This window comes from Plectrocnemia conspersa, unplaced genomic scaffold (genome assembly GCF_051122295.1).
Source record: "Plectrocnemia conspersa isolate PC_06_02 unplaced genomic scaffold, ASM5112229v1 ptg000014l, whole genome shotgun sequence".
In the NCBI taxonomy this organism is placed as follows: domain Eukaryota; kingdom Metazoa; phylum Arthropoda; class Insecta; order Trichoptera; family Polycentropodidae; genus Plectrocnemia; species Plectrocnemia conspersa.
In genome coordinates, this window is record NW_028277178.1 from 22,493,166 (window position 1) to 22,518,045 (window position 24,880).

The 24,880-nt window shown below is 28.6% G+C and overlaps 1 protein-coding gene across 1 annotated transcript in view; it reads left to right on the forward strand.

The window, feature by feature from the left end:
- Positions 1–24,341, forward strand: part of LOC148226520 (junctional adhesion molecule B-like) — a 178,795-nt gene extending 154,454 nt beyond the window's left edge. Inside the window, exons 4-9 of the mRNA XM_088203683.1 lie at positions 3,925–4,065; positions 6,060–6,153; positions 8,723–8,916; positions 14,602–14,707; positions 23,939–24,080; positions 24,156–24,341. Of these exons, the coding sequence (XP_088059809.1) occupies positions 3,925–4,065; positions 6,060–6,153; positions 8,723–8,916; positions 14,602–14,707; positions 23,939–24,080; positions 24,156–24,189 (711 nt within the window). The 3' untranslated portion in view covers positions 24,190–24,341. The remainder of the gene's footprint in view (positions 1–3,924; positions 4,066–6,059; positions 6,154–8,722; positions 8,917–14,601; positions 14,708–23,938; positions 24,081–24,155) is intronic.
- The last annotated feature ends 539 nt before the right edge of the window (positions 24,342–24,880 follow it).

The following is a 24,880-nucleotide window of genomic DNA, read 5'->3' on the forward strand; positions in this document are numbered from 1 at the left end:
CTACGTTATGGGGTATACAACAAATTTTGCATATATTTATACGTCAGAAGCCAGTAATCGCGATAACATTACTTTTTATGATAAATCAGATTAAAAATGCGTTAGCGCTTTACACTGGTGTTAGCCCAAATTATAAATAGATTATTAATTAATTATTTAGGTTAATCCATTAGTTCAAATATATATAATTGCCCAAAAATATATTTTTTAATTAATGCCTTTTTTAAATAAATTCTATTTATAAAACATAATTTTTAAAAAAATACCTGTTTTGGTTTTATAAAAGCATACAATTGAAATTTATTTAAATGTTTTCACAATATTTATTATAAAACTGTATTATACTAAAACATAACAAATATAATTTAATACTATAAAATTATTGCTTCAGATATATAGACACGATAGAAACCCATTATCTTGATAATAATTAATATTATAAGGCTAATATCACAAATCGAACAATATCGATTCCTGGAAATCCAATTATACCCTATATATAGAAATACTTCTTCGGTTAATAACATTATCCATACTTCAAACTTTAGCCACGATAACCTTTCATAATTAAGAGTGATATTTATATATTGTTTCTTGTCTACAAATTATGTATTATTTGCACCATTAACGAATATTATTTGCAATAATCGATGATTTGCATAAAAAGTAGATGACTAATTTCTTAAGTTCCAGTAGTATCACAATAATAACAAAAACATGTTAAACATGCTATGTTTAAATAAATAGTTTAATACATAAATTGTAATCCGTGTCCTATTATTATACATTGATAAAAAAACTTGTACTGTGCTCTTTTACTTATACTTTTTTTATTGATGATAGTTAAATTACCATTTAATTTACTCTAAGCATACACAAGATTAAATCGAGTATATCAAATTCAACATTAGATCTTCGGTTGCGTCAATAAGTCATTCAGAATTCGTCGGTGCTTATTTAAGAGCACATGTTCTGAAAGTGATTGCTCGAACAGAAGGCAAGGCCGAAGTAGTTAGTATTTTAGCGAAAAGCTCTTGGAGCGAAGTAGTAGTGCGAGCATCAAGTGTATATATTCCGGTTTTGTACCTCTTAATATACACCATCGTGGACATAAACTAAATACCTACTCTCCACATTTAAAGGGGTAATAGGAATGCGGCGTTTTTCTAGACAACTGCTAGGTTCATAGGTACAGTTCGCGGTATTTCAAACGCAAGTGTGTCGTGTTTCTTGTATGAATCGCTTCACTACACTTAAAAATTACCTTATAATTTTACATATTAATTGATTTAAATGCAATTTAAACGATATTATAACAATACGTAACAAAATTATTTTATTACGCAAATATAGCAACGGCACAATGATATGTATGTATGTACAGTGCTCGTAAAACATATTGGGGTGATTACGTTCAATTCTCGGAACAGAATCAAATTTCCTCATTCAAAATGTATTTTACGCTAATAATAAAAATAATCAGAGATGCAAAAATTTGCAGTTTGTAAAAGTTAATTGGAATTATATAATACACAAATATCGTAAACAGGCAAAAAAATTGATAATACCTAAAAATAGTATAAGTTAAACAATTTTTTGAATCAATAAGTTATTCGAATATTTGGATTGAGCTATCGTAGTAAAATTATCGCATCGTATCTGCTAAAATAAGAAAGGTATCGTGCATTACGAATTGCTGCCACTTAATTAAATCTCAATTATTTAAGTGCATCCTTTATATAGTCTGAACATGTATTCAGTAATAACTGCTTTTGAAACAGTAAAAATACCATTAAAAATATGCCGGAACGCCGTTCGACCGCGTTACATGACAATTAAAGCCCTGATTATACATAAGTAGACAATAAAAATGTGCAAAATTTAAACAAATTTATATAGAGAAAACGTTTCAAATGTTTAAAGAGGTATCTTTTATCGCCCTACAGTTATTTTCCGAAGTAATTTTAGAATGGAAATGAGAATTAAAAAAACAAATTTTCGTTTCTGTCAGGATCCCCTAATAACAAACGCCGAGATGGTTTCCTAAATTTGTCCTGAAGTCCGCAAAACGATCTCATCAACCTAATCCCCGTTTGCGACTCGCGAGTCTCTCAGTAACGAAATAAAGCGGATAACGGGCGCCGTTTCGCATCTTTATGCTAAACGCACTCGAGCCAAACGAAGATGGCAAATTAACTTCGGTTACCTCGCAGCCGAAAATTAAAACCGAGTCCGGCTAGACGGATATTCAAATTTTTCCAATTGAATTAGGGGGCGCGCGCCCTAACAACGTTAGCGCCCGGGGCGGCGACATTCGACCGGCCCACAAATGAACCTTTCAAAATTGTCCATTGGCGTCACGTAAACCTTAAAATTTACGCGAGAGAGGGCGAACGAAACGAACCGCGCCCGCCGTAGAACTTTGAATTTCAAATTGGAGCATTAAATTTATTTAATGGCGTATTAAATCCGAATAGGCGATATTTCATATTTAACGCGCGTCACCATTAACGCCCGGTCGTGCTTCACACAAAACTGGACCAGCGGCGCGGGGAAGCGGTGCCACTTTTATCGCCGCGACCGACTCAATTAAGCGACAATTAAAAATTTGTCCGCTGATCGTTTGCATAATGCCGCCCCTGAAAAACATACACGTACTAGTTACGTATGTATATGATACTGGAAACTGATACTCTCCCGCAGAATATTTTATCTCTCGGATACGAAGTATATAAAGGTATTGGATTCGTCAAAACATTCACGTTTTAATAGTTTTTATAATGATATACATATGAGTTTGTTCAGAGGTCATATTAGGTAGCGACCAAAGCAATATATTGTTATTTTATTTTAACACATTATTATTAGCGTAGTGTTTTAAATAATAAAATCTCTTTTATTTACAATATAAATTTTGTACCATACGGCCAGTCAAAACACTGAATAAATCGAAAGTCGCAGATAGCTCATAGAGATTATTTCTAGTACAAAAAAGATGTCAATAAACCTGGAAGCTGAAAAGAATCGCCGAGTTTTATCGATCAAATCCTTCTCGAAACTTTCACAACAACAGTATTCGTAAACGACTCATAAAATAGCAATATCTAATTGATAGCATCATCTAGTCCTTATTTTATGATGTTCTATTGAATTTATTAAATATATTTAAATTTAATTAAAACTTTGAATTTTTCAGTTGATCATAAAATGTAATATTTAATATATTATTTATATAATATTAAATAGCAAAAAGGATGTTATTAAAATTAGTAGAATTAAAATTAAATAACTCAATAAATCAGTATCATAAACAAAACAATGCCTTTATTGTATTGTATTAGTACCTTAAATTAATTTTATTGTTTTAATGAGTCTTAATAAATAAACTATTGTGTTAAACTAAATAATATATAATATACTATATATTTAAAGAACTTTTTTTTTATTATGATATTTTTAATTTAATCTTGACTCAAAATATTAATTTTCTAATTAACAAGAATACACCAAAATAAGACGATCAACGTTTTCTTTTTATGTATAATGCTTCACAAAATAGGAAAATAATATATTAATAAAAACATCTCAATACTACAAGAGTCGAGCATATTCAAGTCACTCATGTCATTTGTAACTTAAAAGCATATACCGCAATTTTGGACGAAAGCGACTTGACCAAGTTTTTGGAAATTGTATTATTTTTCTGTTTTGTCAAAATAACGAGCTCCTGACCTTATATAACGATAATGACGAAACACGTTATTTTATTTTTATAAGAAACATTTTCATTAAATCGTCGCAAACGATAAACGTCGTCTTTTCGTCATACGTTTTGACGTATAAATGAATTATGTAGTACGTTGTTGTTAATGTTTATTTTTTGTCATGAATTTTAATATAATCTTTTTCTCGTCCCCCATGTAGGTCAAACAACTTGGCAACAAGTCGGTGTCATGGATAAGGAGGCGAGATGCTCACATTTTGACAGTTGACAGGTACACGTTCATAGCAGATGAGCGTTTCCAGGCATTCCTGGTTGAAGGCACAAACACATGGACACTTCAGGTATATAATTATCGCATGCATACTTAACGAAGCTATAAATTATATAGTGCACACGTGCGCGTGAGCTTACAGATTAATTTTCAATAGAATCTAAATTTTTGAACAATCGGAAAATTTGCCTCATAAATAATGTATAATCTACATACATTTGACGTGCTACGCATCGTAGATGTTTTAAATGAAATTTTGTGTGACGCTTAATTAAATTTCTCTTGTGATGTCATAATAATGTAACGTAATATACAATAAATAAATTCCAATTAGGACAAAAAATATATTAAGAGGGTTTTTTATTATTAATTATTCAATTAAAATAGCTTTTTTATTAAATTTGCCAATATCAAGAATGTTTTAATATGTTAAATAAATATTTTGAACTTGAAGAGATATCTTTTTTACAAGCATAGTCTTTGTGTTATTCAATAGTGCCGCTATAAAATTATATGCCATTGATATAATCAAAAACATTAAAATTATTATTTTCGCAAATTAATAATATCCATATTCTCTGAAAACCATATATGTTAATTTAGTTTAATAAAAATGTATTTTAGGTATTTTGCTGCAGTTTGTGAAATATATTTTTCGAACTAGATTTTGACTTCTCATTTTAGATGTCACTTGAAGATGACTACTTACATAAATAAACGGTCAAATAATAATATTACTTTCTTTCAGCTTTCTATTTCATCAAATTTAATTACTTTAGAGGGTCAATTGTATATATCAAATAAAATTTAATGCAAAATTCATGATAATAATATTTTAATAATATTGACCCCATGGGAAATGTCTATTAATCTTAATACCATTCGCAATGATCTTAGTCACTTTTTCTTAAAATTATTGATTTTAGTTAATTTATTTATTTTCATTTAAGACATAAAAATACGTTCCAAAACATTTAAATGTTTTAATAAATTCATAATTTTCATACTAATTGAACTTTTGATTTTGTATTACTATATTATATTAGGCTTGTTTTAATTTTCTATTTTCTTCAAAATAAATTCATTTTTTGACTGAAACGGCTGCTTTCTCGGCCTTTCTCGGTCGGTGGCTTTGTATGAACTCAGTATAAGTTAGAAAGCTCTGGTTGCTGTTCTTGATGATGTGTATTTTTGTGAACACAACACCAGTTTTAGCGAAGTTTAGTGCTCGCTCACTGTTTTCATCAGTTACGACGATCTAAGTGTGATTATTTAACACTGATACAATCTGTTATTTGGACAGCTTTGGAACGGTCAGTTTTAACAATTTGTAAAGCAGCAATCTCAAATTCCACGTGCTGTTATTTTCTATATAATAACAACACTTTCAGAAAGTCTTAAATTACTATATTTTTGCTTTTTGAGATGCTAATTATTATAAATGTTTAGCTAATCTGTGCTGGATGGCATATGAAAGGTACAGACGGATCGTTATGGATAGATTTATGGCGCTTTTAACGCCATAAAACTTTTGCCCTGTTATTAAAATTTTCTGCACTAGATTTACTGATGTGCCCTGATTGACTTACAGGTAGTATTTGTAAATCCCACAATTTCACATTCATTAGCGTCTAGTTGTAAAATATTTCCATTGAATATATTTCACAATTATCATCATACCTGTATAAGCAACCTAAAAAATTGTTCGTTTAAGGTGCATTTATGTGTAATATTATACAACGTTCTCCCCGCATGAAATCAATTGGCGATCGCGGAGATTGCGTCGGTTCTAATGTTCGATAAAGCGTTTTAAACAAGTTCGCATGATGGCCAGCGTCAAAAATCAGCCGGGGTTTATTAAATTAGTGTTTGTTGGTCACAATCGCGATTCCACACTTCACGCACATAGTGCGAAGCGAGTTCTGGGGGTCATTAATTAGCGCGCGCGTTCGAGGGCGGGTCGCCGCCATTAATCAAGCAGTCGCGTCACGTCACGTCACGTCGTTTGTCACGTGACGTCGCCTGTGGATGACGTTAAAAACGCGTTGCGTTGCTTGTTCGCAGGTAAAGTACGTTCAGCCGAGGGACGCGGGACAATACGAGTGCCAGGTCAGCACTGAGCCCAAGATGAGTCATTTTATCCAGCTCAACGTTGTTGGTGAGTTATCATTTTATATATTTTAATCTAAGTTAATTTAAACCATGGCCTGAAAACATCTCAATTAAAAAAGGTTAACATATATTTAAATTAATCACAATTTGAATTAAAACAAAAATCGTATGTAAGTAATAATAATTTAACTACTTGATATTATGGATGAAAGAAAAAATTCTAAATACAAAGATGAATCACTGAAAAAAAATATGACAAGCTAAAGCTAAAGAGTTGTATAAATAATATGACAATATCGAATTATACAAAAAGAATAATAGGATTCCAGTTTTAACGATCGAGAAGGTAACCTAATATTTGACATTAATGAATAGCTAACAAGATAGAACCAATATGTTGAATCAATGGTCCACCCCAAATTTATGGAATGAAAATTGTCTTCTTGAGTACATCGATAATGAAGAAAGAAATTGAAAGAGCACAAAATATGAAAAAAAATCTATACCGATTAGGGAATCACAGGATCCCGGAAAATTATTAAATACATATGAATCCCGGCATCAATAAACATAATCCCAGAAATTTGGTTCATTTTCCGTTCAAAAAAATTGAGATTCACTCTGTATACATTTTAAATGTTCGATGCTTGTATATAATTACTGAAGAAATGCTTGGCAAATACTTTACTTCAATAAGTAATGCCTATTTGTATTGAAACATAAGGGCAAGCTTCATGGTATGCATTTGAAAACTTGTCATGCAAGAACACCAATTATACATCGCTCATGAACTTCATCTTCCATGAACTACAAGTCCAGGAAGTATTCTATATAGAAAATATGCAACATTAATTCACTGATGTTCATGGTGCATATGAATAAAGATTTTTATTAATTAATAATAAAACTGGGAACATTACGGATGAAGAGAAAGACCAACAATAAAAATCAGAAAACTTTTATTATCTAAAGCAATATACAATGAAGAAGAGGACTTAGATATAGAAAAATATCTAGAGTAAAGAACATTTTGCAGTGGTTTTGAAAGAGAACTACCTACTTATTTAGAACATTAATAGGCAAGATACATATAGCAAGAATAATTTTTAACGTCCAATATTTGGATTGACACAATTACTGAGTAGCGTATAAAGCCATGGAAAAAATTAAACATGCAATTGCAGTAGTAGCCATCTAGATATGATATATATATACCCACCATTTTCGATAATAGTGTATCAGGATTGCTATTTATGCAAAATTATACACCGATGGACAGCAATTTAAGACCAACAAAATAACATAAGCTTATACGAAATAATATGAGACCACGGAATTCATGATTTTATATAAATTTATATTATATAGTGACACATAATGGCTATTATAATTAAGTAAGAAAAAGTTCGCTTACAATATATAATACAGTCTAAAAACAGCACGCAATTATTTTGAAAAGTGGTAGCATTATTCATTTAAAACCTTTCTCAGATATTATAATATCACTTATTTTAACAAGCTAAGGAAAACAGAAAAGAACTCCAATTACCAAAATTATTTTTGATACTACTGAATAAATCTTAAACCGCTTTCAATATTAAAAATAACAAAAATCTGAACCGTGTCTTTAAGTATGTAATTATATACACAGCTATTACGATGGCGCTACCTTCAACCTTAATGTTTTTACGGCATTTTAACCCGTTATACCTCTCATATAACTATTAAAAATGAATGCCTCTTAACTTGGCCTATTTCATAAATGAATATATTTTAAATTAAACTTTAATTAATTTAAAAGCTTAAAATCATATATAATATGTACTTGAATGAACGTTAAAACAATGTACAAAATTACAGACTAAAATAAAATATTAAAGGTTAAGGTTTAAGTTTAAAAATAGCTTGTTCATAAAGAAGTTTTCGTACGTATAGGCAATACTTCTTTTCGGAACATATTATATTTTTATTACATTATTCACGCATTAAGGGTAATCAATACATGTCAGAAATCTCATATAACGTAGTTGTGATATTGGTAGACATCAAACGTAATTTATGATGTGAAAGCATATTATTAATCATTGAAGTGTATTTTGTTAAAATATTAATAAAATTTGTAAATATTTTATTATGACTATATCATAAATATCATCTCGGAGTATTATATATTTTTATGCTAGTTTATTTGTATGTATATGCTAAAACAGTTTTTTTGTCACTTTCGTCTAATATATGAAATATGAATTACGATCGGAATTGACTATGCGTGTTATGCAAGTTTTATGAGGGCCGGAAAATATGCAAATCATCGTGAATTTATGATTTTCATTTTGCATTTTTTTATGTATTTTTATAATTCCGACATTGCCAAAATATTTTCAATGCGCAACAGAGTGAAACAAATATTTGTTTAATAATTTTAAAATGAAACAAATCTTACGATTCATATTTGACGTTGGAACGAAATCCCGGAAAATCCCGATTTAATCCCGCGTCAGGCCAAATTTTACATTAGATAAGTCTTCAATCACGCCAAAGTAATATCGCATAATCTGCGCGTTAAATTTATTATAATTTGATTATATTAAATTACGTCAATTTTTTATTCACAGTTCCCAAGATCGAGATTGTGGGCGAAGCGGAATTATACGTGAAAGCTGGAAGTACTGTGAGCTTACGATGTGTCATCAGCCGATCTTTAGAAGAACCGGCCTACATTTTTTGGTATCGGGACAGCGAAAGGGTACTCAATTATGACAGGAGTCTCATCGATATACGGATGGAGCGTATTGGAGCGGACACAACGGTATTTATAATTTTTTATATTTAAAAATATGTAAGTAACACAATAGCTATCCCACTATCGCAATAATACAGATATATCTAAATATACTTAAAATTAAGTAACAGTCGATCGTTTATATTTTACTATAAAAGAATGGCTTAAATAAAGAGAGAGTGTGTTAAAAAATGATAAAAGATTTTTATTGTATTACATCTCCCTCCTACTTAGGCCGAACACTTTTGTATATACAAGCACATACATACAATACAATAATGGAACTATTCAACCCCATGCGATTGCTTAGCAATATAAAAAAGATTTCATCGCTCCATCTAATCCAATTTTACAGATCCCAAAGGAAACTTTGCGAAATTGAATCATAACCGTGAAATTAGCATGATTTTATATTCAAGTTTAAATAAAAAAATCTTTTTGTAATATTCTTCAACATAAGTGATTCTTGCCGTAGTTGAGAAATTAAAAAATGCCAAGAAGTATACATTTGATATAGGTGTATTTAAATAACTTGTATTATTCTCTACAATGTTTTTATCCCTTTGAATATTTTTCTAGTAACATAGTAATTAATACACCTTACTCACAATATAAATTAGTTTACTTTAAAACGTATTTCCTCTTATTAATAGTAATAGTAAAATATTTTATTAACCGCCGTAGTGTTTTATAAAAGTTCTTCATTTTTACAAGGCTTGTTTTAGCGAGAATATGCCTTATTAATATAAATAATGGTAATCGCGAAGTTGTTAGAGCGTTAAGTTACGTCGAAATACCTCTCTTGGGAAGCATATAGCACTTTCTTTCATAATAAAATTGCAAAAGTAATCATCAAGGTGCTATAAATAACAAAATACAATACACGTAACGTACGTTATTAAGTGGAATTTTAAAAATAGAAAATTGAACAATTTTAAGACAAGTCAATATTAATTTATAATTAAATAATACCATGAAATTAGTGACACATTTATACATAATATAAAACATACAAATCTTAAACAATCATATAAATAAATTGTACTAGAGTCACACTATTGTGAAATATATAAAATAGAATTTGTAAATATTTATTGTTCTCGTCCGTGCTGTGTCTATATACACTTTAGGGTTTACGACAGACTTAGAATTGATTAGCTTCAATCTGGTTTCAACCTAGGTTTCTCAGCGTTAAAATTTTAATTAAAATATATTTATACAATAATATATCTACAGGGAATGTACACACACTACATAGAATTTAACAATTTCCCACAATAAATTAATACACAATACGCTGTTACACTATGATAATAATTGCCATACAATACGTTGATTTTAAATTATATAAACGTAGATAAAGGTGAGGTTTAATACGTTAAACGATTACATATTATATTTAATGTAATTTATAGTTTACTAACTATATTCATGAATTCTAATACTCATGTAACAAAATATTTTTCTCAAATTGTTTATGTACAAATTTAATATTTAATCTCTGTTTTAATTATTTATTTTTATGTTAAATACATATGGATTTGTAAATTATATTTTTATCTGTAGCAGTACTAATTATTATAAATGATAATTATTTTTACAATAATTATCATAACCCAATTTACTACAGTCATGTTTTCCTAAATTCTCGCGTGTTAATAATTTACATTACAAGTTTTAATCTCAAAATAAGTAGGTATATGGACTTTCTAATACCTCGGAACAATAAAAGTTATTTTAAAAAATATTCTAGAGTCATAAAAAATTGTTTGAATTTTTCGCGAATAAAAATATAGTGAATTCAGTTTATAAAGTAGCATCATATTTATCTTAAAAATAATTAAAATCTCAATTATATTTTTTATAATATACTGCTATATATCAGATTTTATATATTTTAAAATTTATGTCACATTTATTTTTAATTTATTTAAAATAAAATACTGTATTACAGTCATACATATAAATATTATTCTGTATGTTTGAATTATGTATAAAAGGTAGCCTTAAAGCTGGACTAAATTTGAAGTGAAGAGAGAAGCGGCTGTTTTCTCTATCTTCTCTTTCATGCTAATGTTTCGGCGTTGCTGTGCTTTATAATGGTTAGAATAACTTCTTGTGTGTCCTAAGTCGAAATTCAGTAGTGAAAGCTCTCGATAAAAGTTTCTGTTTGAAGTGAATTCCGAATGAAAGTGATTAGCGCGCTATATATGCGATTTTAATTAATGATTTGTGGGTGGAATTGTATTTTATTTTCTTATATAAGTAGTTTGAACAAATATATATTTAGCAAAACTGTTATATGATAACAGATAACTTTTTAACTTTTTTAAGTCGTATTTACATCTGACGTACAAATACACTTATGGGCAAGTCATAAAGACTAACAGCATTTTTTTATTGCGCTTTCAACGCGTATTTGCGACAAATCCTTTTTTTCTTACGGTTGATTCGTATTTAATGAACTTTTTTTTTTATTTTGTTGGCGTTAGTAGTTCTGACACAAGAAACAGCGGTAAAATTTTAACTTACAGTAACCCTTAAATTTTTTAAACGTGGCCATGAAAATTATTATTAAAAAAACAATTTCATTCAATTACATTAAATAACCCTTCGTTTATTCTATACAAACATCATATATCATCACAATATGTTTACGGGATACCACGTACTTCGGCGTCGATCATCACGTAAAGGGCTACATACAGTACGCGCATCGTCAAGTTATAATCGCGAGCGCGCGTGCCCACGGACGCGCCGTATAAATATTTGAATTGCGCCCGGGGCCAAATTTATTGTGCGTTTCGCGAAATAAGCTCCCACAAATAAGCCGCGTACGCGCGCGCGTGCATAATGTAATACCGAAAAGAAATACGAGCACGAAAAATTGCGAAAACCGGGCGAGGAAGCTACGGCGACATCGCTTCTCTTATATATTGTATAATTTATTTTTTGCTCTTTTAATTCGGACCCTTAGAGGTAGATGACTTGAAGTTTCTCGGAAAAAGTCTCGAAACTCGGCCAGTGCAATTGATGGCGTGTCGCGATTCGTTACATTTAAACTGTGTCGAATTTTATACGAAACTGGGTTGATGCCGTGACAAAGTTCGATCGATGTAATAATATTTTTAATTTACTGCTAGGAACTTTCCATAAAAGTTTATCAATTACGAAAATGTTTATGAAATATAAAAATAATATAATGTTAACATTTTTATTAATGCTATATGGAATATTATAATCATCTTATAATATCATATCCAATGTTTAATAATATCAAATCCTAGAATAAACTTTTCAGATATGAACACCATAATGAAGATTCGATACTTTTTTAAATAAGAATTATATATTACAGTATAAATATTTATATTATATGTACATGTGCATGTCTATGGGGAGCTTTGAGAAGCTAGATAGCTGCTTAGCTCTGAGAAACTAAAAGTATATAATGCATCATGATATCCATCATTGCATAATGATTATCATGATGCATTATTGAAACCTGTCAAGTAATGCTAGTTAAATTTGTAATAAAAAAAATAAAAACATAAAATGAAATCTTTACTATAATACAATTTAATATTATGTGTGATTTTAATATTTCGTGATTTTTTTTTTCCTACTATAAATTCTTTTTTATGTATTGTTTTTATATTTTTTTGTGGATATGGTAATAATACAAGGTGTTATTTTTTTACCATCAAGACGCACTGTGGTATCCTATAAATTAATACCTGTTTATCTAATGATATACATGCTTGTTTATTTACTGAATCTTTTATTATTCTTTAAGTACTAACGAAGTAACAAGTTCACGATAATAATTACTTTTTCGAGATTCATAACGCCAACAAAGCATTTTTTTGATATAATTACAAAAAACGATATATCAATATTTAGCACCCAAAGCTTAATTTATTTGTCATAAATTCACCTTAATATTTCAATATAACTGTGTACAATTTATAATTACTAAGGGATTACAACAGTAGTTCATCATTATAAATTTTATCTCTTATGTTAGTATGAAATTTAATTCATCACTATTTATCCACTTGTCAGTTTCACTTTATATTTTGTACAATATTGATTATATTAGTCCCAATTTATTTTTTATAAGAATACTTGCTATACAATTATAAAAAAAATATAATACAAACGTATAACAAAATAATTTCTTAAATTTGATACGTAGGCTTAGATAAAAAATTATATATTACGGATTTTTATGAGTTGTTTTATGATTTTTTTGTTTCACACGATGTTTCATCAACTTATGTCTGTCAGCATCTTCAGATTAAACCACGTGATTTATTTTGAAACACATGTGTTTACATCGCACAAAATATATTAATTACGCGTACATGAAAATTTGACTTTACATGTTTTCTTGAAATAAGTCTAAATTTGAAGCAACATACAACTTTGAAATATGTTTTGAAGTAAACAATGGTAAATTTAATATATGCAAAAATACTATATAATAATGGTTATGTCTGATATTAATTCTGAACGCAAAAACCCATCTTAGTTTCAAAAACTTTAAGTGAAATAAACAGTAAACCTAAATAGATTTATTTTAATTTTAAAATAATAAAAAAAAATTATATAATTATATAATAATTAGGTGAAAGTACATCTATCATGTTTGTATTTTATTATTATATTTATTTATTTATAATAAATTATAACACTTTTTCATAAAGCGTTTACGTAAATACAATAAATAATTAATTAATACATGCTACTGATTTATAATCAATTTCATTATTACAATTTTGTGATTAGCTACAATATATAAAAAATAAGAGTTTATAGTTACAGTTTAAGGGCAAATGAGAATAAGTAAAATAGTGAATTAAGTGCTTATTTAGTTTGTGAATCAAATCATGCCATACCGTGTCGAAAGCTTTTTCTATATCTAACATTAAAATGCCCGTACCTTTTTTCATATTAAAATTAGCGCATATATGCTCCATAAAACTATTAAGTTAATGTGTTGTCTAGTGATTTTTGCGGAAGCTAAACTATTAAATATTTTACTAAATGACTATTATAAATTGATTGACATTGTATCATCGGATGAATTTTAGCAGCTTTCTAAATAAATTGAAAGTATCTAAAATACGTTTGTTAAGTAATGAATGAAAATTCCAGTAAGGTATTTGATATCTAAACTGTCAACTCTGAAATCTTTTATATTTTTCAAGTCTTTAAGGATACCTAAAATATCCATTGAGCTACATTTTCAACTAAAACCGTTATCTACCGCAGATAATTTTACATTTCTAATAAATATATTTACTTTGTTTAAAGATTTATAATGGTTAAAAAATTAAGGGCGTTCGTACGATATAAGAATGGCGTCTGTTAGCATCTCTGCCTTTCCTTGATCTGTGTTACCTATGATATTTTCAGTTTTTATCGGTGGAATTTACGTTTGTTTATTTTTAAGTATTTAAATAACTTTTTATGAATTATCTACCTATTTTAGTTTTTTTAAGTTTACGCGACCACGTTTCGTTTCTAATCTGAACTACCTAAAATTCTTAATTGCAGAGATTAAGTTTCCACATTAAGTTAGTCATGATAGTCTAAATACAACATAGTTTTATTTATCATTGCATACACAAACAATCACCATTTTTATATTTCTTTGCAAAAGTATGTGTATTATATATGCATTACATGAAATCTTCAACTCAACAGGTCGGCACGCTTATCATCTATAATTCGAGGCGAGAGGACTCTGGAAATTACTCTTGCAGTCCGTCCAACCTCGATTCGGCAAGTGTCATGCTGCATGTTTTAAATGGTAAGTTATTTGATTATTTACACAAATATAAAAAGATAAGTTTATGTATTTTATTTAAAGATTTAAGTTAGTTGTCGAACTAGAGATATTTTAGATAAAATATTATGTATAAAACATACCTTTTAAAGTGATCACATTTTTCTTATCAAGCGTAAAAATATATATTCTCAGTGGGTGGGTAAACGCGGTAGAAATAAATATATATGACCAAGTATCAGTATATAAAAATAGATGTGTCAATTTGCACCTACCGTGTGTACAAATTATTGGTTATTTGCACCTACTGTAAGTACGAAACGTCTATTGGATTTTCAAACCCAAACTTAACATAATGAAAATTTAAAAACTAATAGTAGTTTTTAAGCTTAGGTTCAGTTTAGATTTGAACAGAATGTGCAAATAGCCACAATCTATATAAATATTGATTATTTTAATAAATGTATTCCGTCTCATTATTATCATATTTTGTGTCCGATTTTTTTGCTCCGAAATAATAATATTTAAAGCTAAATTTTACCGTATTATTAAATTGAATATGTATAATATTATTTTACTTTACTTTGAATTTGACTACTGTTATTTTTTAGCATATTAGTATTATCTGTTTAGCTTTACAGAAACGTATTTCTTCATTAATTCTCCTTTATTTTTTTTAAACGTCAGTTACTTTGAATATATTTATAACAAGGTATAGTTATTGGATCATAGTATTGATGAAATCAGATTAAAATTTTCTGAAAGTTGCAACATTATATCTTTCGCAATATGTAGTATTTCCAGTGATAGTTTAATAAATATCATTATAGTATATTCCTATTTTAAAATAAAATTATGAAACAGTTTTTATATAAATCATATAAACCTCATTCCCATAAAATGATAAATAAATAATATTTGTTCCAATTTATTTGAGGTTTTATTTAAATACTTGAAATGTGTATTTCTAAACGAACCACCCACGCGATTACTACCTCGAATTTACTGGTCCGTGTTATTTGATTGAATAAAAACTAAAATCTCGACTTTCGCCCTTTATATAGAGCTTTTACGGCGCTTTCGCGCAGCTTTTCGTCGGAAAAATATTACGACGACCATAAAACACGCCGTAAACGCGGGCCGTTCCAGCCTCGGACAAGATGATTGAAAGTGTCCCCTTTGTAAATCGCCGTTCGATTCGCCATTGTGGAGCGAGATATTTTAAAATTTATACCCGTTGAACTCCCGTAGGTATATTTATATTGTACATAAAATATAAATCGGGTCCATGCATTATGCAATATCATACATATATTTCGCGCGACCGTCGGGGCAATCACATAATTTAAGCCGCGGATTTATTCCGGTGTCAAACCAACAATGGTGCTGTTTTCAAGTAATCGTGAATTAAAAACAGATAAAATGGAATTTATTGGTGTTCGGTTCCGGCATATCCACTATCCGGATTAATGCATCCCGTTCGCTTATTTATTGGATCTACTAGCCCGCTCTAAAATATCCATTCGGCTCTGTCATCGCATGTGCATTTACGCGTTGTGTGTATATATATATATGTATGTGTTAAGTAAAATGTGGATATGGTTTTCAAAAACTAATTGAAAATTATTTTTACAAAAAAATCATATTAACAACTGCAATTTTAACATATGATTTATTATAGTAGTTATTTTCAACCAGGGCTTCGCAATGAAATATCAAAGGCACTAAATTTAACATGCACTTTACAATAGTATATAAGTGAGGTGTATTTAGCTCTTATATCTTGACACAACTTTATTTAAATACACACAACTTTAAACGACTTTTCTTATTATAATTTATAACTTTTTAAAAATATTGTTAACTTTCTTGCTTACATTTTTGACACAAGAGCTGCTCTGTGAAGCATACAATGCATCTATTATAGAAAACTTGATTAACTAACGCTTGAAAACCTGCCATTAATCCTAATAATGACTATGCTATATATACATATGTCGTTCCCATAAAATAATTTTAATTATATTTTTTTTAATTATTAAACATGAATTTTTTTAAATGCAAAATGACGTACATATTTTATCTTAGTATATATTACTTTCTGTAACGTATACTGCCTCATCTACTTGTATTGCAAATTTTGTACGTAGTACGTAGTCAAAAAACTAGCTTTCTTCAAATATATTAACAAACTGCATTATCAAAACATTATTTTAATTAGATTAATTGCTGCTGGCAAAACGAGTTTTTTTTTTATTGAATCTGTTTTTTTACATTTTTCGATTTTGTACGATGCTAGCAATGCGTTTAGAAAATGTTTTTTAGATAAAAAAATTTTTTACCACGTTCTCTTTCGTTTATTAGACTATAAATATTTCTTGAAAAAATTTACGAATTTACAAATTAATATACAATAGTTGCAATGTGAGGTTATAATATACATTGCTTCATATTTTGCTTATTAATCAGTCAAAAAAGTATGCATAACTTTGAAAATATTGAGAATAAATTTATTTTAAATATAAAACTTTTCGCACTCGCCTTTGAACTAACTCACACCCACCTAGTTTGGAAACTGCTAATGTAAGTAGTGAAACACCAGACTGAAATTAAAATCTATAACTCTGTGACATTAATAGTATTAATTAAAAACTAATATTACAGTTTACATTTAATAAATGCTACTATGCACAACTTAGCTTGATTTTTATTTGAATTGTTCATCACGATATATATCTGCGACATTAGAATAATCTAATATGTGTTAATCGACCAAAGATATAATTATTTAATAATCATTGATATCGATCTCCCAGATCCAAAATCTAGAATCCAGATTAAATTCGAACGAACCCAGGACTTACAGATACAAGTGACCAACATAATATCTAATTTATTAAAATATAACAATATTATTTATTTTCTTTCAATCCATTGGGCAGATTTAAAACAATATTTTTATATAACATTATTATAAATATATGTTTGCCTTATTTATAAATGTTTTAAATGATATTTTATGAACACACTACATTTTTCATGGATAATTAAAACTCGGTTTATTTACTATTTTTAATAAACAGTTTAATAAGTGATATTTGTAATATAAAATTTCTCACTGAACGGCAAAATAAACCTCGACAGTTTATTTAGCATTTGAAAAAAGTTTTTAGCTTTGCGGGCAAATTTACCTCGACAGTTTTGCAGTTTATGAAGAAATATCATAAAGTTTCTCACTGCGCGTTCATTTATCGACATCAGTAAATATTGTTTTATTTTATTAAAACTGAAATATAATAATGAATATTAAAAATACAATATTAAACTTTACTTATTTAAAATTTCGATGGTAAGCAATTTAAGTGGGGGGGGTGCTTAACAAAACATGTATATTTACAAGTTTTGCATAGTCAAAATAATATGATAAATAAAGACAAAAATATTTCATTGAGAAGCAAATATAAAATATTGACATTTAATTAGTTACTATATATATGTGTATGGCATATTTCATATGCATGATGGCTTTATCAAAAAATATTATTTTACACATGTGTGACTTTTCCGATACAATTTTGGCAACCCTGGCATATATGTTTGAGTATTCGCTATATTTTTTTATTCGCATTCCATACCCCCCTTATTATACATCTGTCCTCGATTTTTCACGCTCGCATGCCAACGATTTGATATTGAAAAAGTTTTTCGTTCGCTAATCCGTCACTGATCAAATGTTTTACTTTTTTCCCCCTCCCGACGTAAACGAAACGGAGCGCGCTTTCAGCATTTTAAAACTCATTTTCCAATCTTCTGTTCGCAGGATTGAAATTAAAGCGCAATTCCGTAGAATACCTACCCCGAATCGGAATTCCACTCGGCTTCTTTGAAAAATCTGCGCCTTTTAAAAAAATTTCACTTCGACTGAAAACTACACGTATATTGTTGTACAGTTTAATTTTAAAAATCTATCAAATTAAATAAATCCGTATTTTCAACGGAATATTTTCATATTAAGAATTTTTTCATATTACGCAGTTTGATTTCAAAGCACATTAAGTTTAATGACTCATTTCGTAGACACAGTGAGTTATACTTAAATGTAAGAATAAGCTACACTGAACCTGTAAAATTGACTGTCTATATTTGCAATGAAACACAAATACAATGCAAGCTATCGTCATGGATAATGGATTTAGCATACAATTATACACTCGAAATAGCTTACTACGATACAAATTGTTAAAGTAGCAAAACTAACATTAAGTATTCACTACATATTAATAATTTTCAAAATCAAGTCACATAAATTTTTAGATAATAAAAAAGGTACCTTACTACAAGTAACAAGCATGGTTTATATATTTTAATGTCTAATCTATTAAATACAACTTCATATTAAATATGATCATCAATATTAATCCTAATCTAATAAATTGAGTGAAAATAATATCTAGCTAATTAATAAGTGCCACTTACATAAATCACGATATTGTAATACTCTTTTAAATTGCTTTCACGAATAGTACATGTATATTTGTATTTAATTACGCAATGTTCTTTTCAAAACAATACTTACTCATCGCTCCGAATTTTGTTTCGTTTGCCAATCAGATAAAATTAAAACAACGTTCTTTTGAATTTGGTTACACTTCTGAATTAAAATATTCTGCGAACGTTTTTAATTATTCACAATACATTTTAATTAAGCCCGACTGACAGATACAGACTACAAATTCAAAGATGACGCCTTCGAACAAGAGCCAATAATTAAATTGAAGATATGCTAAAAAATACTTAAACATTTATATTCAACAATGTTATTGTGCTAAAATGTTTATAAAAAAATCTTAGAAACTTGAATACTCGATGCGGCTAGACAAAACTCTTTTTAAAGTAAAGTTTAATATTTATTTCAATAAATATATATTAATAAATTTAATACATCTTCGACACAATTTTCTCTCATTCCTCGCAATTGTCGGTAAAAAGCTAACCATGCACTTATAGAGGTGATAGTCGGTCGGCGACAATACTGGTGGATGTGGTAGAAAGGATAAAGTCTCGTAGCCCAATTAATTAAGCTCTTTGAGCTTCAGTTGTGGAACTTGTGGCCGGACATTGTAGCGAAGCAAGATTAGTATCTTTCTATTTGCTAATTTTGCTTGGTTTTCGCTTATATTCTTGTAGTTTTTATAATTTCAAAGTATTTAATCACAAAAATAGTTATTTAACTATAAAATTATTTAATAATAATATACATGATATTATATTATATATATATATATATATATATATATATATATATATATATATATATATATATATATATATATATATATATATATATATATATATATATATATATATATATATATATATATATATATATGATTTATTCTTCTTATCCAACTAATTTGTCATGCATTGAAGTACGTGTGTTGTATGTTTGAAAGAAATAAAAAAATTCTTGTTTTATTTATATGTTTTTGTGTAAAAAGTAAAGTTGTCATCGATCCATTGGCAATATGGGTTACACTGCAAAAAATAAATAATAAATTCTAGGTGTACATGTGGCCCTTGAAAATGCTTATATTAAATAAATACAGTCTAGTTTTCACAAAGTGAATGGTTCGAAGTCGGACCAGCTACGAATAATAAATAGCAATTGCTAAACAGCTTAATAAATACGTTTTTGTCTATACCAATCTTTACTTTTATTATTAAAAAATCATTTTGCTTTTTATATTTTGATTATGGTTTATTTCGAATTATTTGCGTCTAATTTTGGTATTTTTATTTATTTTTAATTCAACGTCAGATAATTTTAATTTGCTGTTTGCTATTAAGTTTAGTACCCTAACATTTGAAACTGAAATGTTTCACAAATCAATATCTTTTATGTTTTCCTATTTACAATTCAAGATTTTATAATTTTTTTTCCAATTTCCGTTATACCATCGTTTGTATATGTAATAAGAGTTACTGCTCTCTCCAATCTTTAAAAAGCTTTGATCATAGCTCGTTGGAATCTGTCTATGACATCAATGTCTCTGACACATTTTTTCCTAATTCATGGTACGAACACAGGGAAGTGCATTCCCGCTCCTTTGTCCACTTTTTGTGTAAAAAGTTTTAATTTGATATACCACCATGATCTTTTTATTTAAATTTCTACACAATTTACATTACTTATACCTTAAAGGGTTTGTGGCAGTGCTTGGTTACGTTTATTAAATATTATTGCCACTGCTTTATTTATTGATGATTAGTATTTATTTTCCTCTCGTCCAGAGCATTTTAAAGATAATAAGTATTCATTAATCAAAAGTTAAATTCAAAAATTGTATTTCATTCAACGGTTTACCAAATCCTGTCCGATAAAATTTCGGTCACTTCGCATCGAGTAATTCGAACTATCCCGATTTTACAGTAACGCGATCACGACCAAGCAAAACGTGTGAAACCACATCACAGCGTCAAAATCGATGCCCATAGAATTTTAACGTTCGTCCCTCGGCGAACTTTTCGACTAACCCTCGTCAGGCTGGTGTGAAGACCACCCCTAGTCTCTTGACCGCGTCGGTTTTTGTTAGTGCATCACACTGGCTGCCGCACAGTGTGAATTTTCAAAAGTTTATATTAACCAATATTTTCATTGAACTATTTCAAAAACTACTTCTAATAACAAGTACCACGAGTAAGCAGTTACTCATACTTCGGGATGAATATATAGTGAATACATATTCAGTCGGCATAGTAAAAAACACATGCAATTGCAATCACAAAAAATAACCCGCTTAGAATGTAATAAAACAGGATTTCCGAAACAAAATATATAAAATTATTTATAACAAATAATGTATTACCTTATTAATTACTTGAACGATTATACAGTTATATGTTAAAATAATATACTGTGCGTGGTGCGAGCGCGCGATGTCGCGCGTACGAACGTGCCGAATATTTTCAGTAGAGAGAGGAATATGTTACGCCAGTGTTACCAGAGTGCCGCCAATTTTTAGCCATAATGTAATCTAAATGAAAAAATATATTTAGGCCCTCTACAATATAAGCAAAATCCATATATATGGAATGTAAATAATTTATAAAAATATAATATTTTTTTCTTAAATTTTATAAATCGCACATTGTGCGCTGGTGGTCCAAATTGCCCAAGTTTCACTGTAAATTTGTTTTAAAACCAACACGCATGATCAATACTTCCCCGTTACGCAATCGAGATCCCGGCCACGTGACCCGCGTTCAAGATTTTCCGCTTACGTAATCGCGAAACTTGAATAAAAAATACACACACAGGGGCGGCGCGTGATAGGCATACAATTGACGCGCGATGGTCACGTATTCCGGCGCACCCTGGTTGACGTGAAAATTTGCACGCTTGTATAATTCGACAGGCGCAACGGTGTCACGTGACATATTGCTAGCGAAGTCGAGGTATGATAGTGGTCGAAGGACTAACGATTTCCTTTTCATTCTCACTACTGAATAAAGCATAGTCAAAGTTCTAAAAATAGTCGGTTTCGCGCGATTAAATATTGAACGAAGGTAAAAAGTAAGTTACAATTCACAGGATCCACAAATTTTGTTCCGAATTTGTGTGACTTTTGAAACATGTTAAGGAAAATAACTTATTATGTGTATTAAGTTTTTTTATTTTATTAAATTCTACAAAAAAATATGAAAACCAGTTATCTGTATTTTATCTAAACTATATTGGTTTATAAACTTATAATAAACGTTTAATAATAAAGTAAAAAAATTAAAAAAACAACATCAAATGTTTTATAGATTACAAGTGCAATTTTCTTAAAAAAAGATAGCTCACTACCACTTCTCGGGCAATTTTTATTTCCATCAGCATTATATATTGAAGGCTTTGATCAAAAATATTCTGATAGCTTCCTTTTCACATCGTTTACATTTTTATTTTTTTACCAATTTTTATCAATTGAAATTAAAAAATAAAAGTCGGAGGAAGCAAGGTCTAAAAAAAGGTAGATGAAATAAAACCTTCCAGCCATGTTCCTTGATTTTATCGAGTTAATTTTACCACATGGAGACGCGCAATGTCGTGTTGTATTTTTTACAGTGAGCCCGGGCTTCAAATTAACTTTTGGTACTTAACCTTTAAATTCGGTAACTTTGGGTAAATAATGATCGAGAAAAGGCGAACATCTTTAAGATACAAAACCTCTTGGGATATGCACACACGCACTAACATGTTCAATTCGTGTGGAGCCTATACACCTTGTCTCCCAACCTTCCCAATCTACTTAATGAGTCTATGCACTGTTGAATCAGACTGCTTCTAAGTTTGGCCAGCTCTGATAGATAGTTTAAGTAGGATTTTCTTTCACTTCTATAGCCAAAACATCATCGTCTATCTTTGTTGGTTATCCAAATGCATGACTATACTTCGCTTTTTTAAGTAATAATTTCTAATGATTCACTCACCACTTCACAAATATTTTTAGAGGTCATAGTTGACGTTTTTTTAAGTAATTCATAAACATTTAATTTCGTATAAATTGTTCACTTTATAAAAAATCAGCCATCGTAAATTTTATGGACCAATTTTTATTTAATGTTTAGGTGTGCTTTAATACAGATATAATAAAATGCGGACTTTTTAAATTAATATTTAATAAAAGACATCGATTTCGGAATTACCTAGTTTTTTTATCTGAAAATTGAACTAACATTTCTCTACTGATTTTTATCTTTTTTTTAATAAGCAAATTATACAATAATCAAGATCACAAACATTAGTGTCATGGAATCAACCATACCTTTTAAAATAATGGGCAATTAAACTCTAGCATCTCTGAGTGTATGTATTTGTTTTAGTTGAAAATTTTTTTTTTTTCGATACGTCTGTATTTGATTGATCGAATATTTAAATAATTAAACTTGTTATATTTTGCTAAATATTTTTTTTAATATTTAATACAAATTTATGCGAACTCTTTATACATTTAGATATTTTTCGTGATCTTTCATTAATTTGAATTTTAATTAAAATTCGAATATCTATCAAGGATCTTAGTATGAAGCAGATCATTATATAAATTAATTAAATCATAATATTACACAAAATTTTATATCGATCTGTTCGCATAAGACTCTTATGCTACCCAATTTTTATTTGTTACTTTAATAATGAATTAAAAGTATGAAATTAATATTTTTAAACTAATTGAGTTATGTTTTTACCCTATTAATTTTCATTTACAGGTGAACAACCAGCAGCAATGCAACATGGAAATAGTGGTAATCGCATACAATCAGCCAACTGGAAAAAGCTTAGTTTCCTCCTTTCAACCCTTGCAGCTAGAAAACCAAAACTATTGCTACTAATTGCTACGATGCTCATAATGTAAGTAGCAGTTAAAAATAAATTTTATTATTTTAAAAAAATATTAATTTCAATTATACCTTTTCATTTAATTAGTATCGCCTGTCACGAAAGCGAAGATGGCAAATAAAAATAGCAAACATAGAAGATCTGTGGAATATTCTTGTATATAAGGTCCACTACTGTAAGTCAATACTTCAATATTACGAATGATTTTTTTTGAGTAAATATATATTATAAAGAAAGAAAAACAATAAATGTATATGGGATGAGAAAGAAAAATATCACTTAAAATACATTAACATAAGTTTTTGTAGGTAAAGAATTCCAATAGTATATACAAATAATACATATATTAAAATTATATTATTAAATAATGATACGTCATCATGTTAATGTTTAAAATTCGTAATTTAATATTTTATAGTTTAATTGTGATATAATATAATATTTTAGAATACGATAAATATCTTATTGTTATTTTTTATTTCAATGATCGAAGGCTGTACTCTTGTTGTATCTAGGATTATTATATTCAATTGTAAAATTCGAATTACGAATAAAAAATATTTGCGTAATATATTTTTGTAAAAAAATGTGCGTTTTTATAGTTTATTTTTTCTTTGCTTTTTAGTACATTTTAAAATTTTATGTGTAAATACTTGAATTATATATATAATGAACCATTGTAAATATAAATTATACAAACCCATTATTTATTGAAAGCATTATTGAGAATACTTATATATGACAGCGTATTATTTTATTTTTTATAACGAAGGAAATTATACGCATTGTAAAAACTATGAATATTTTAAAAA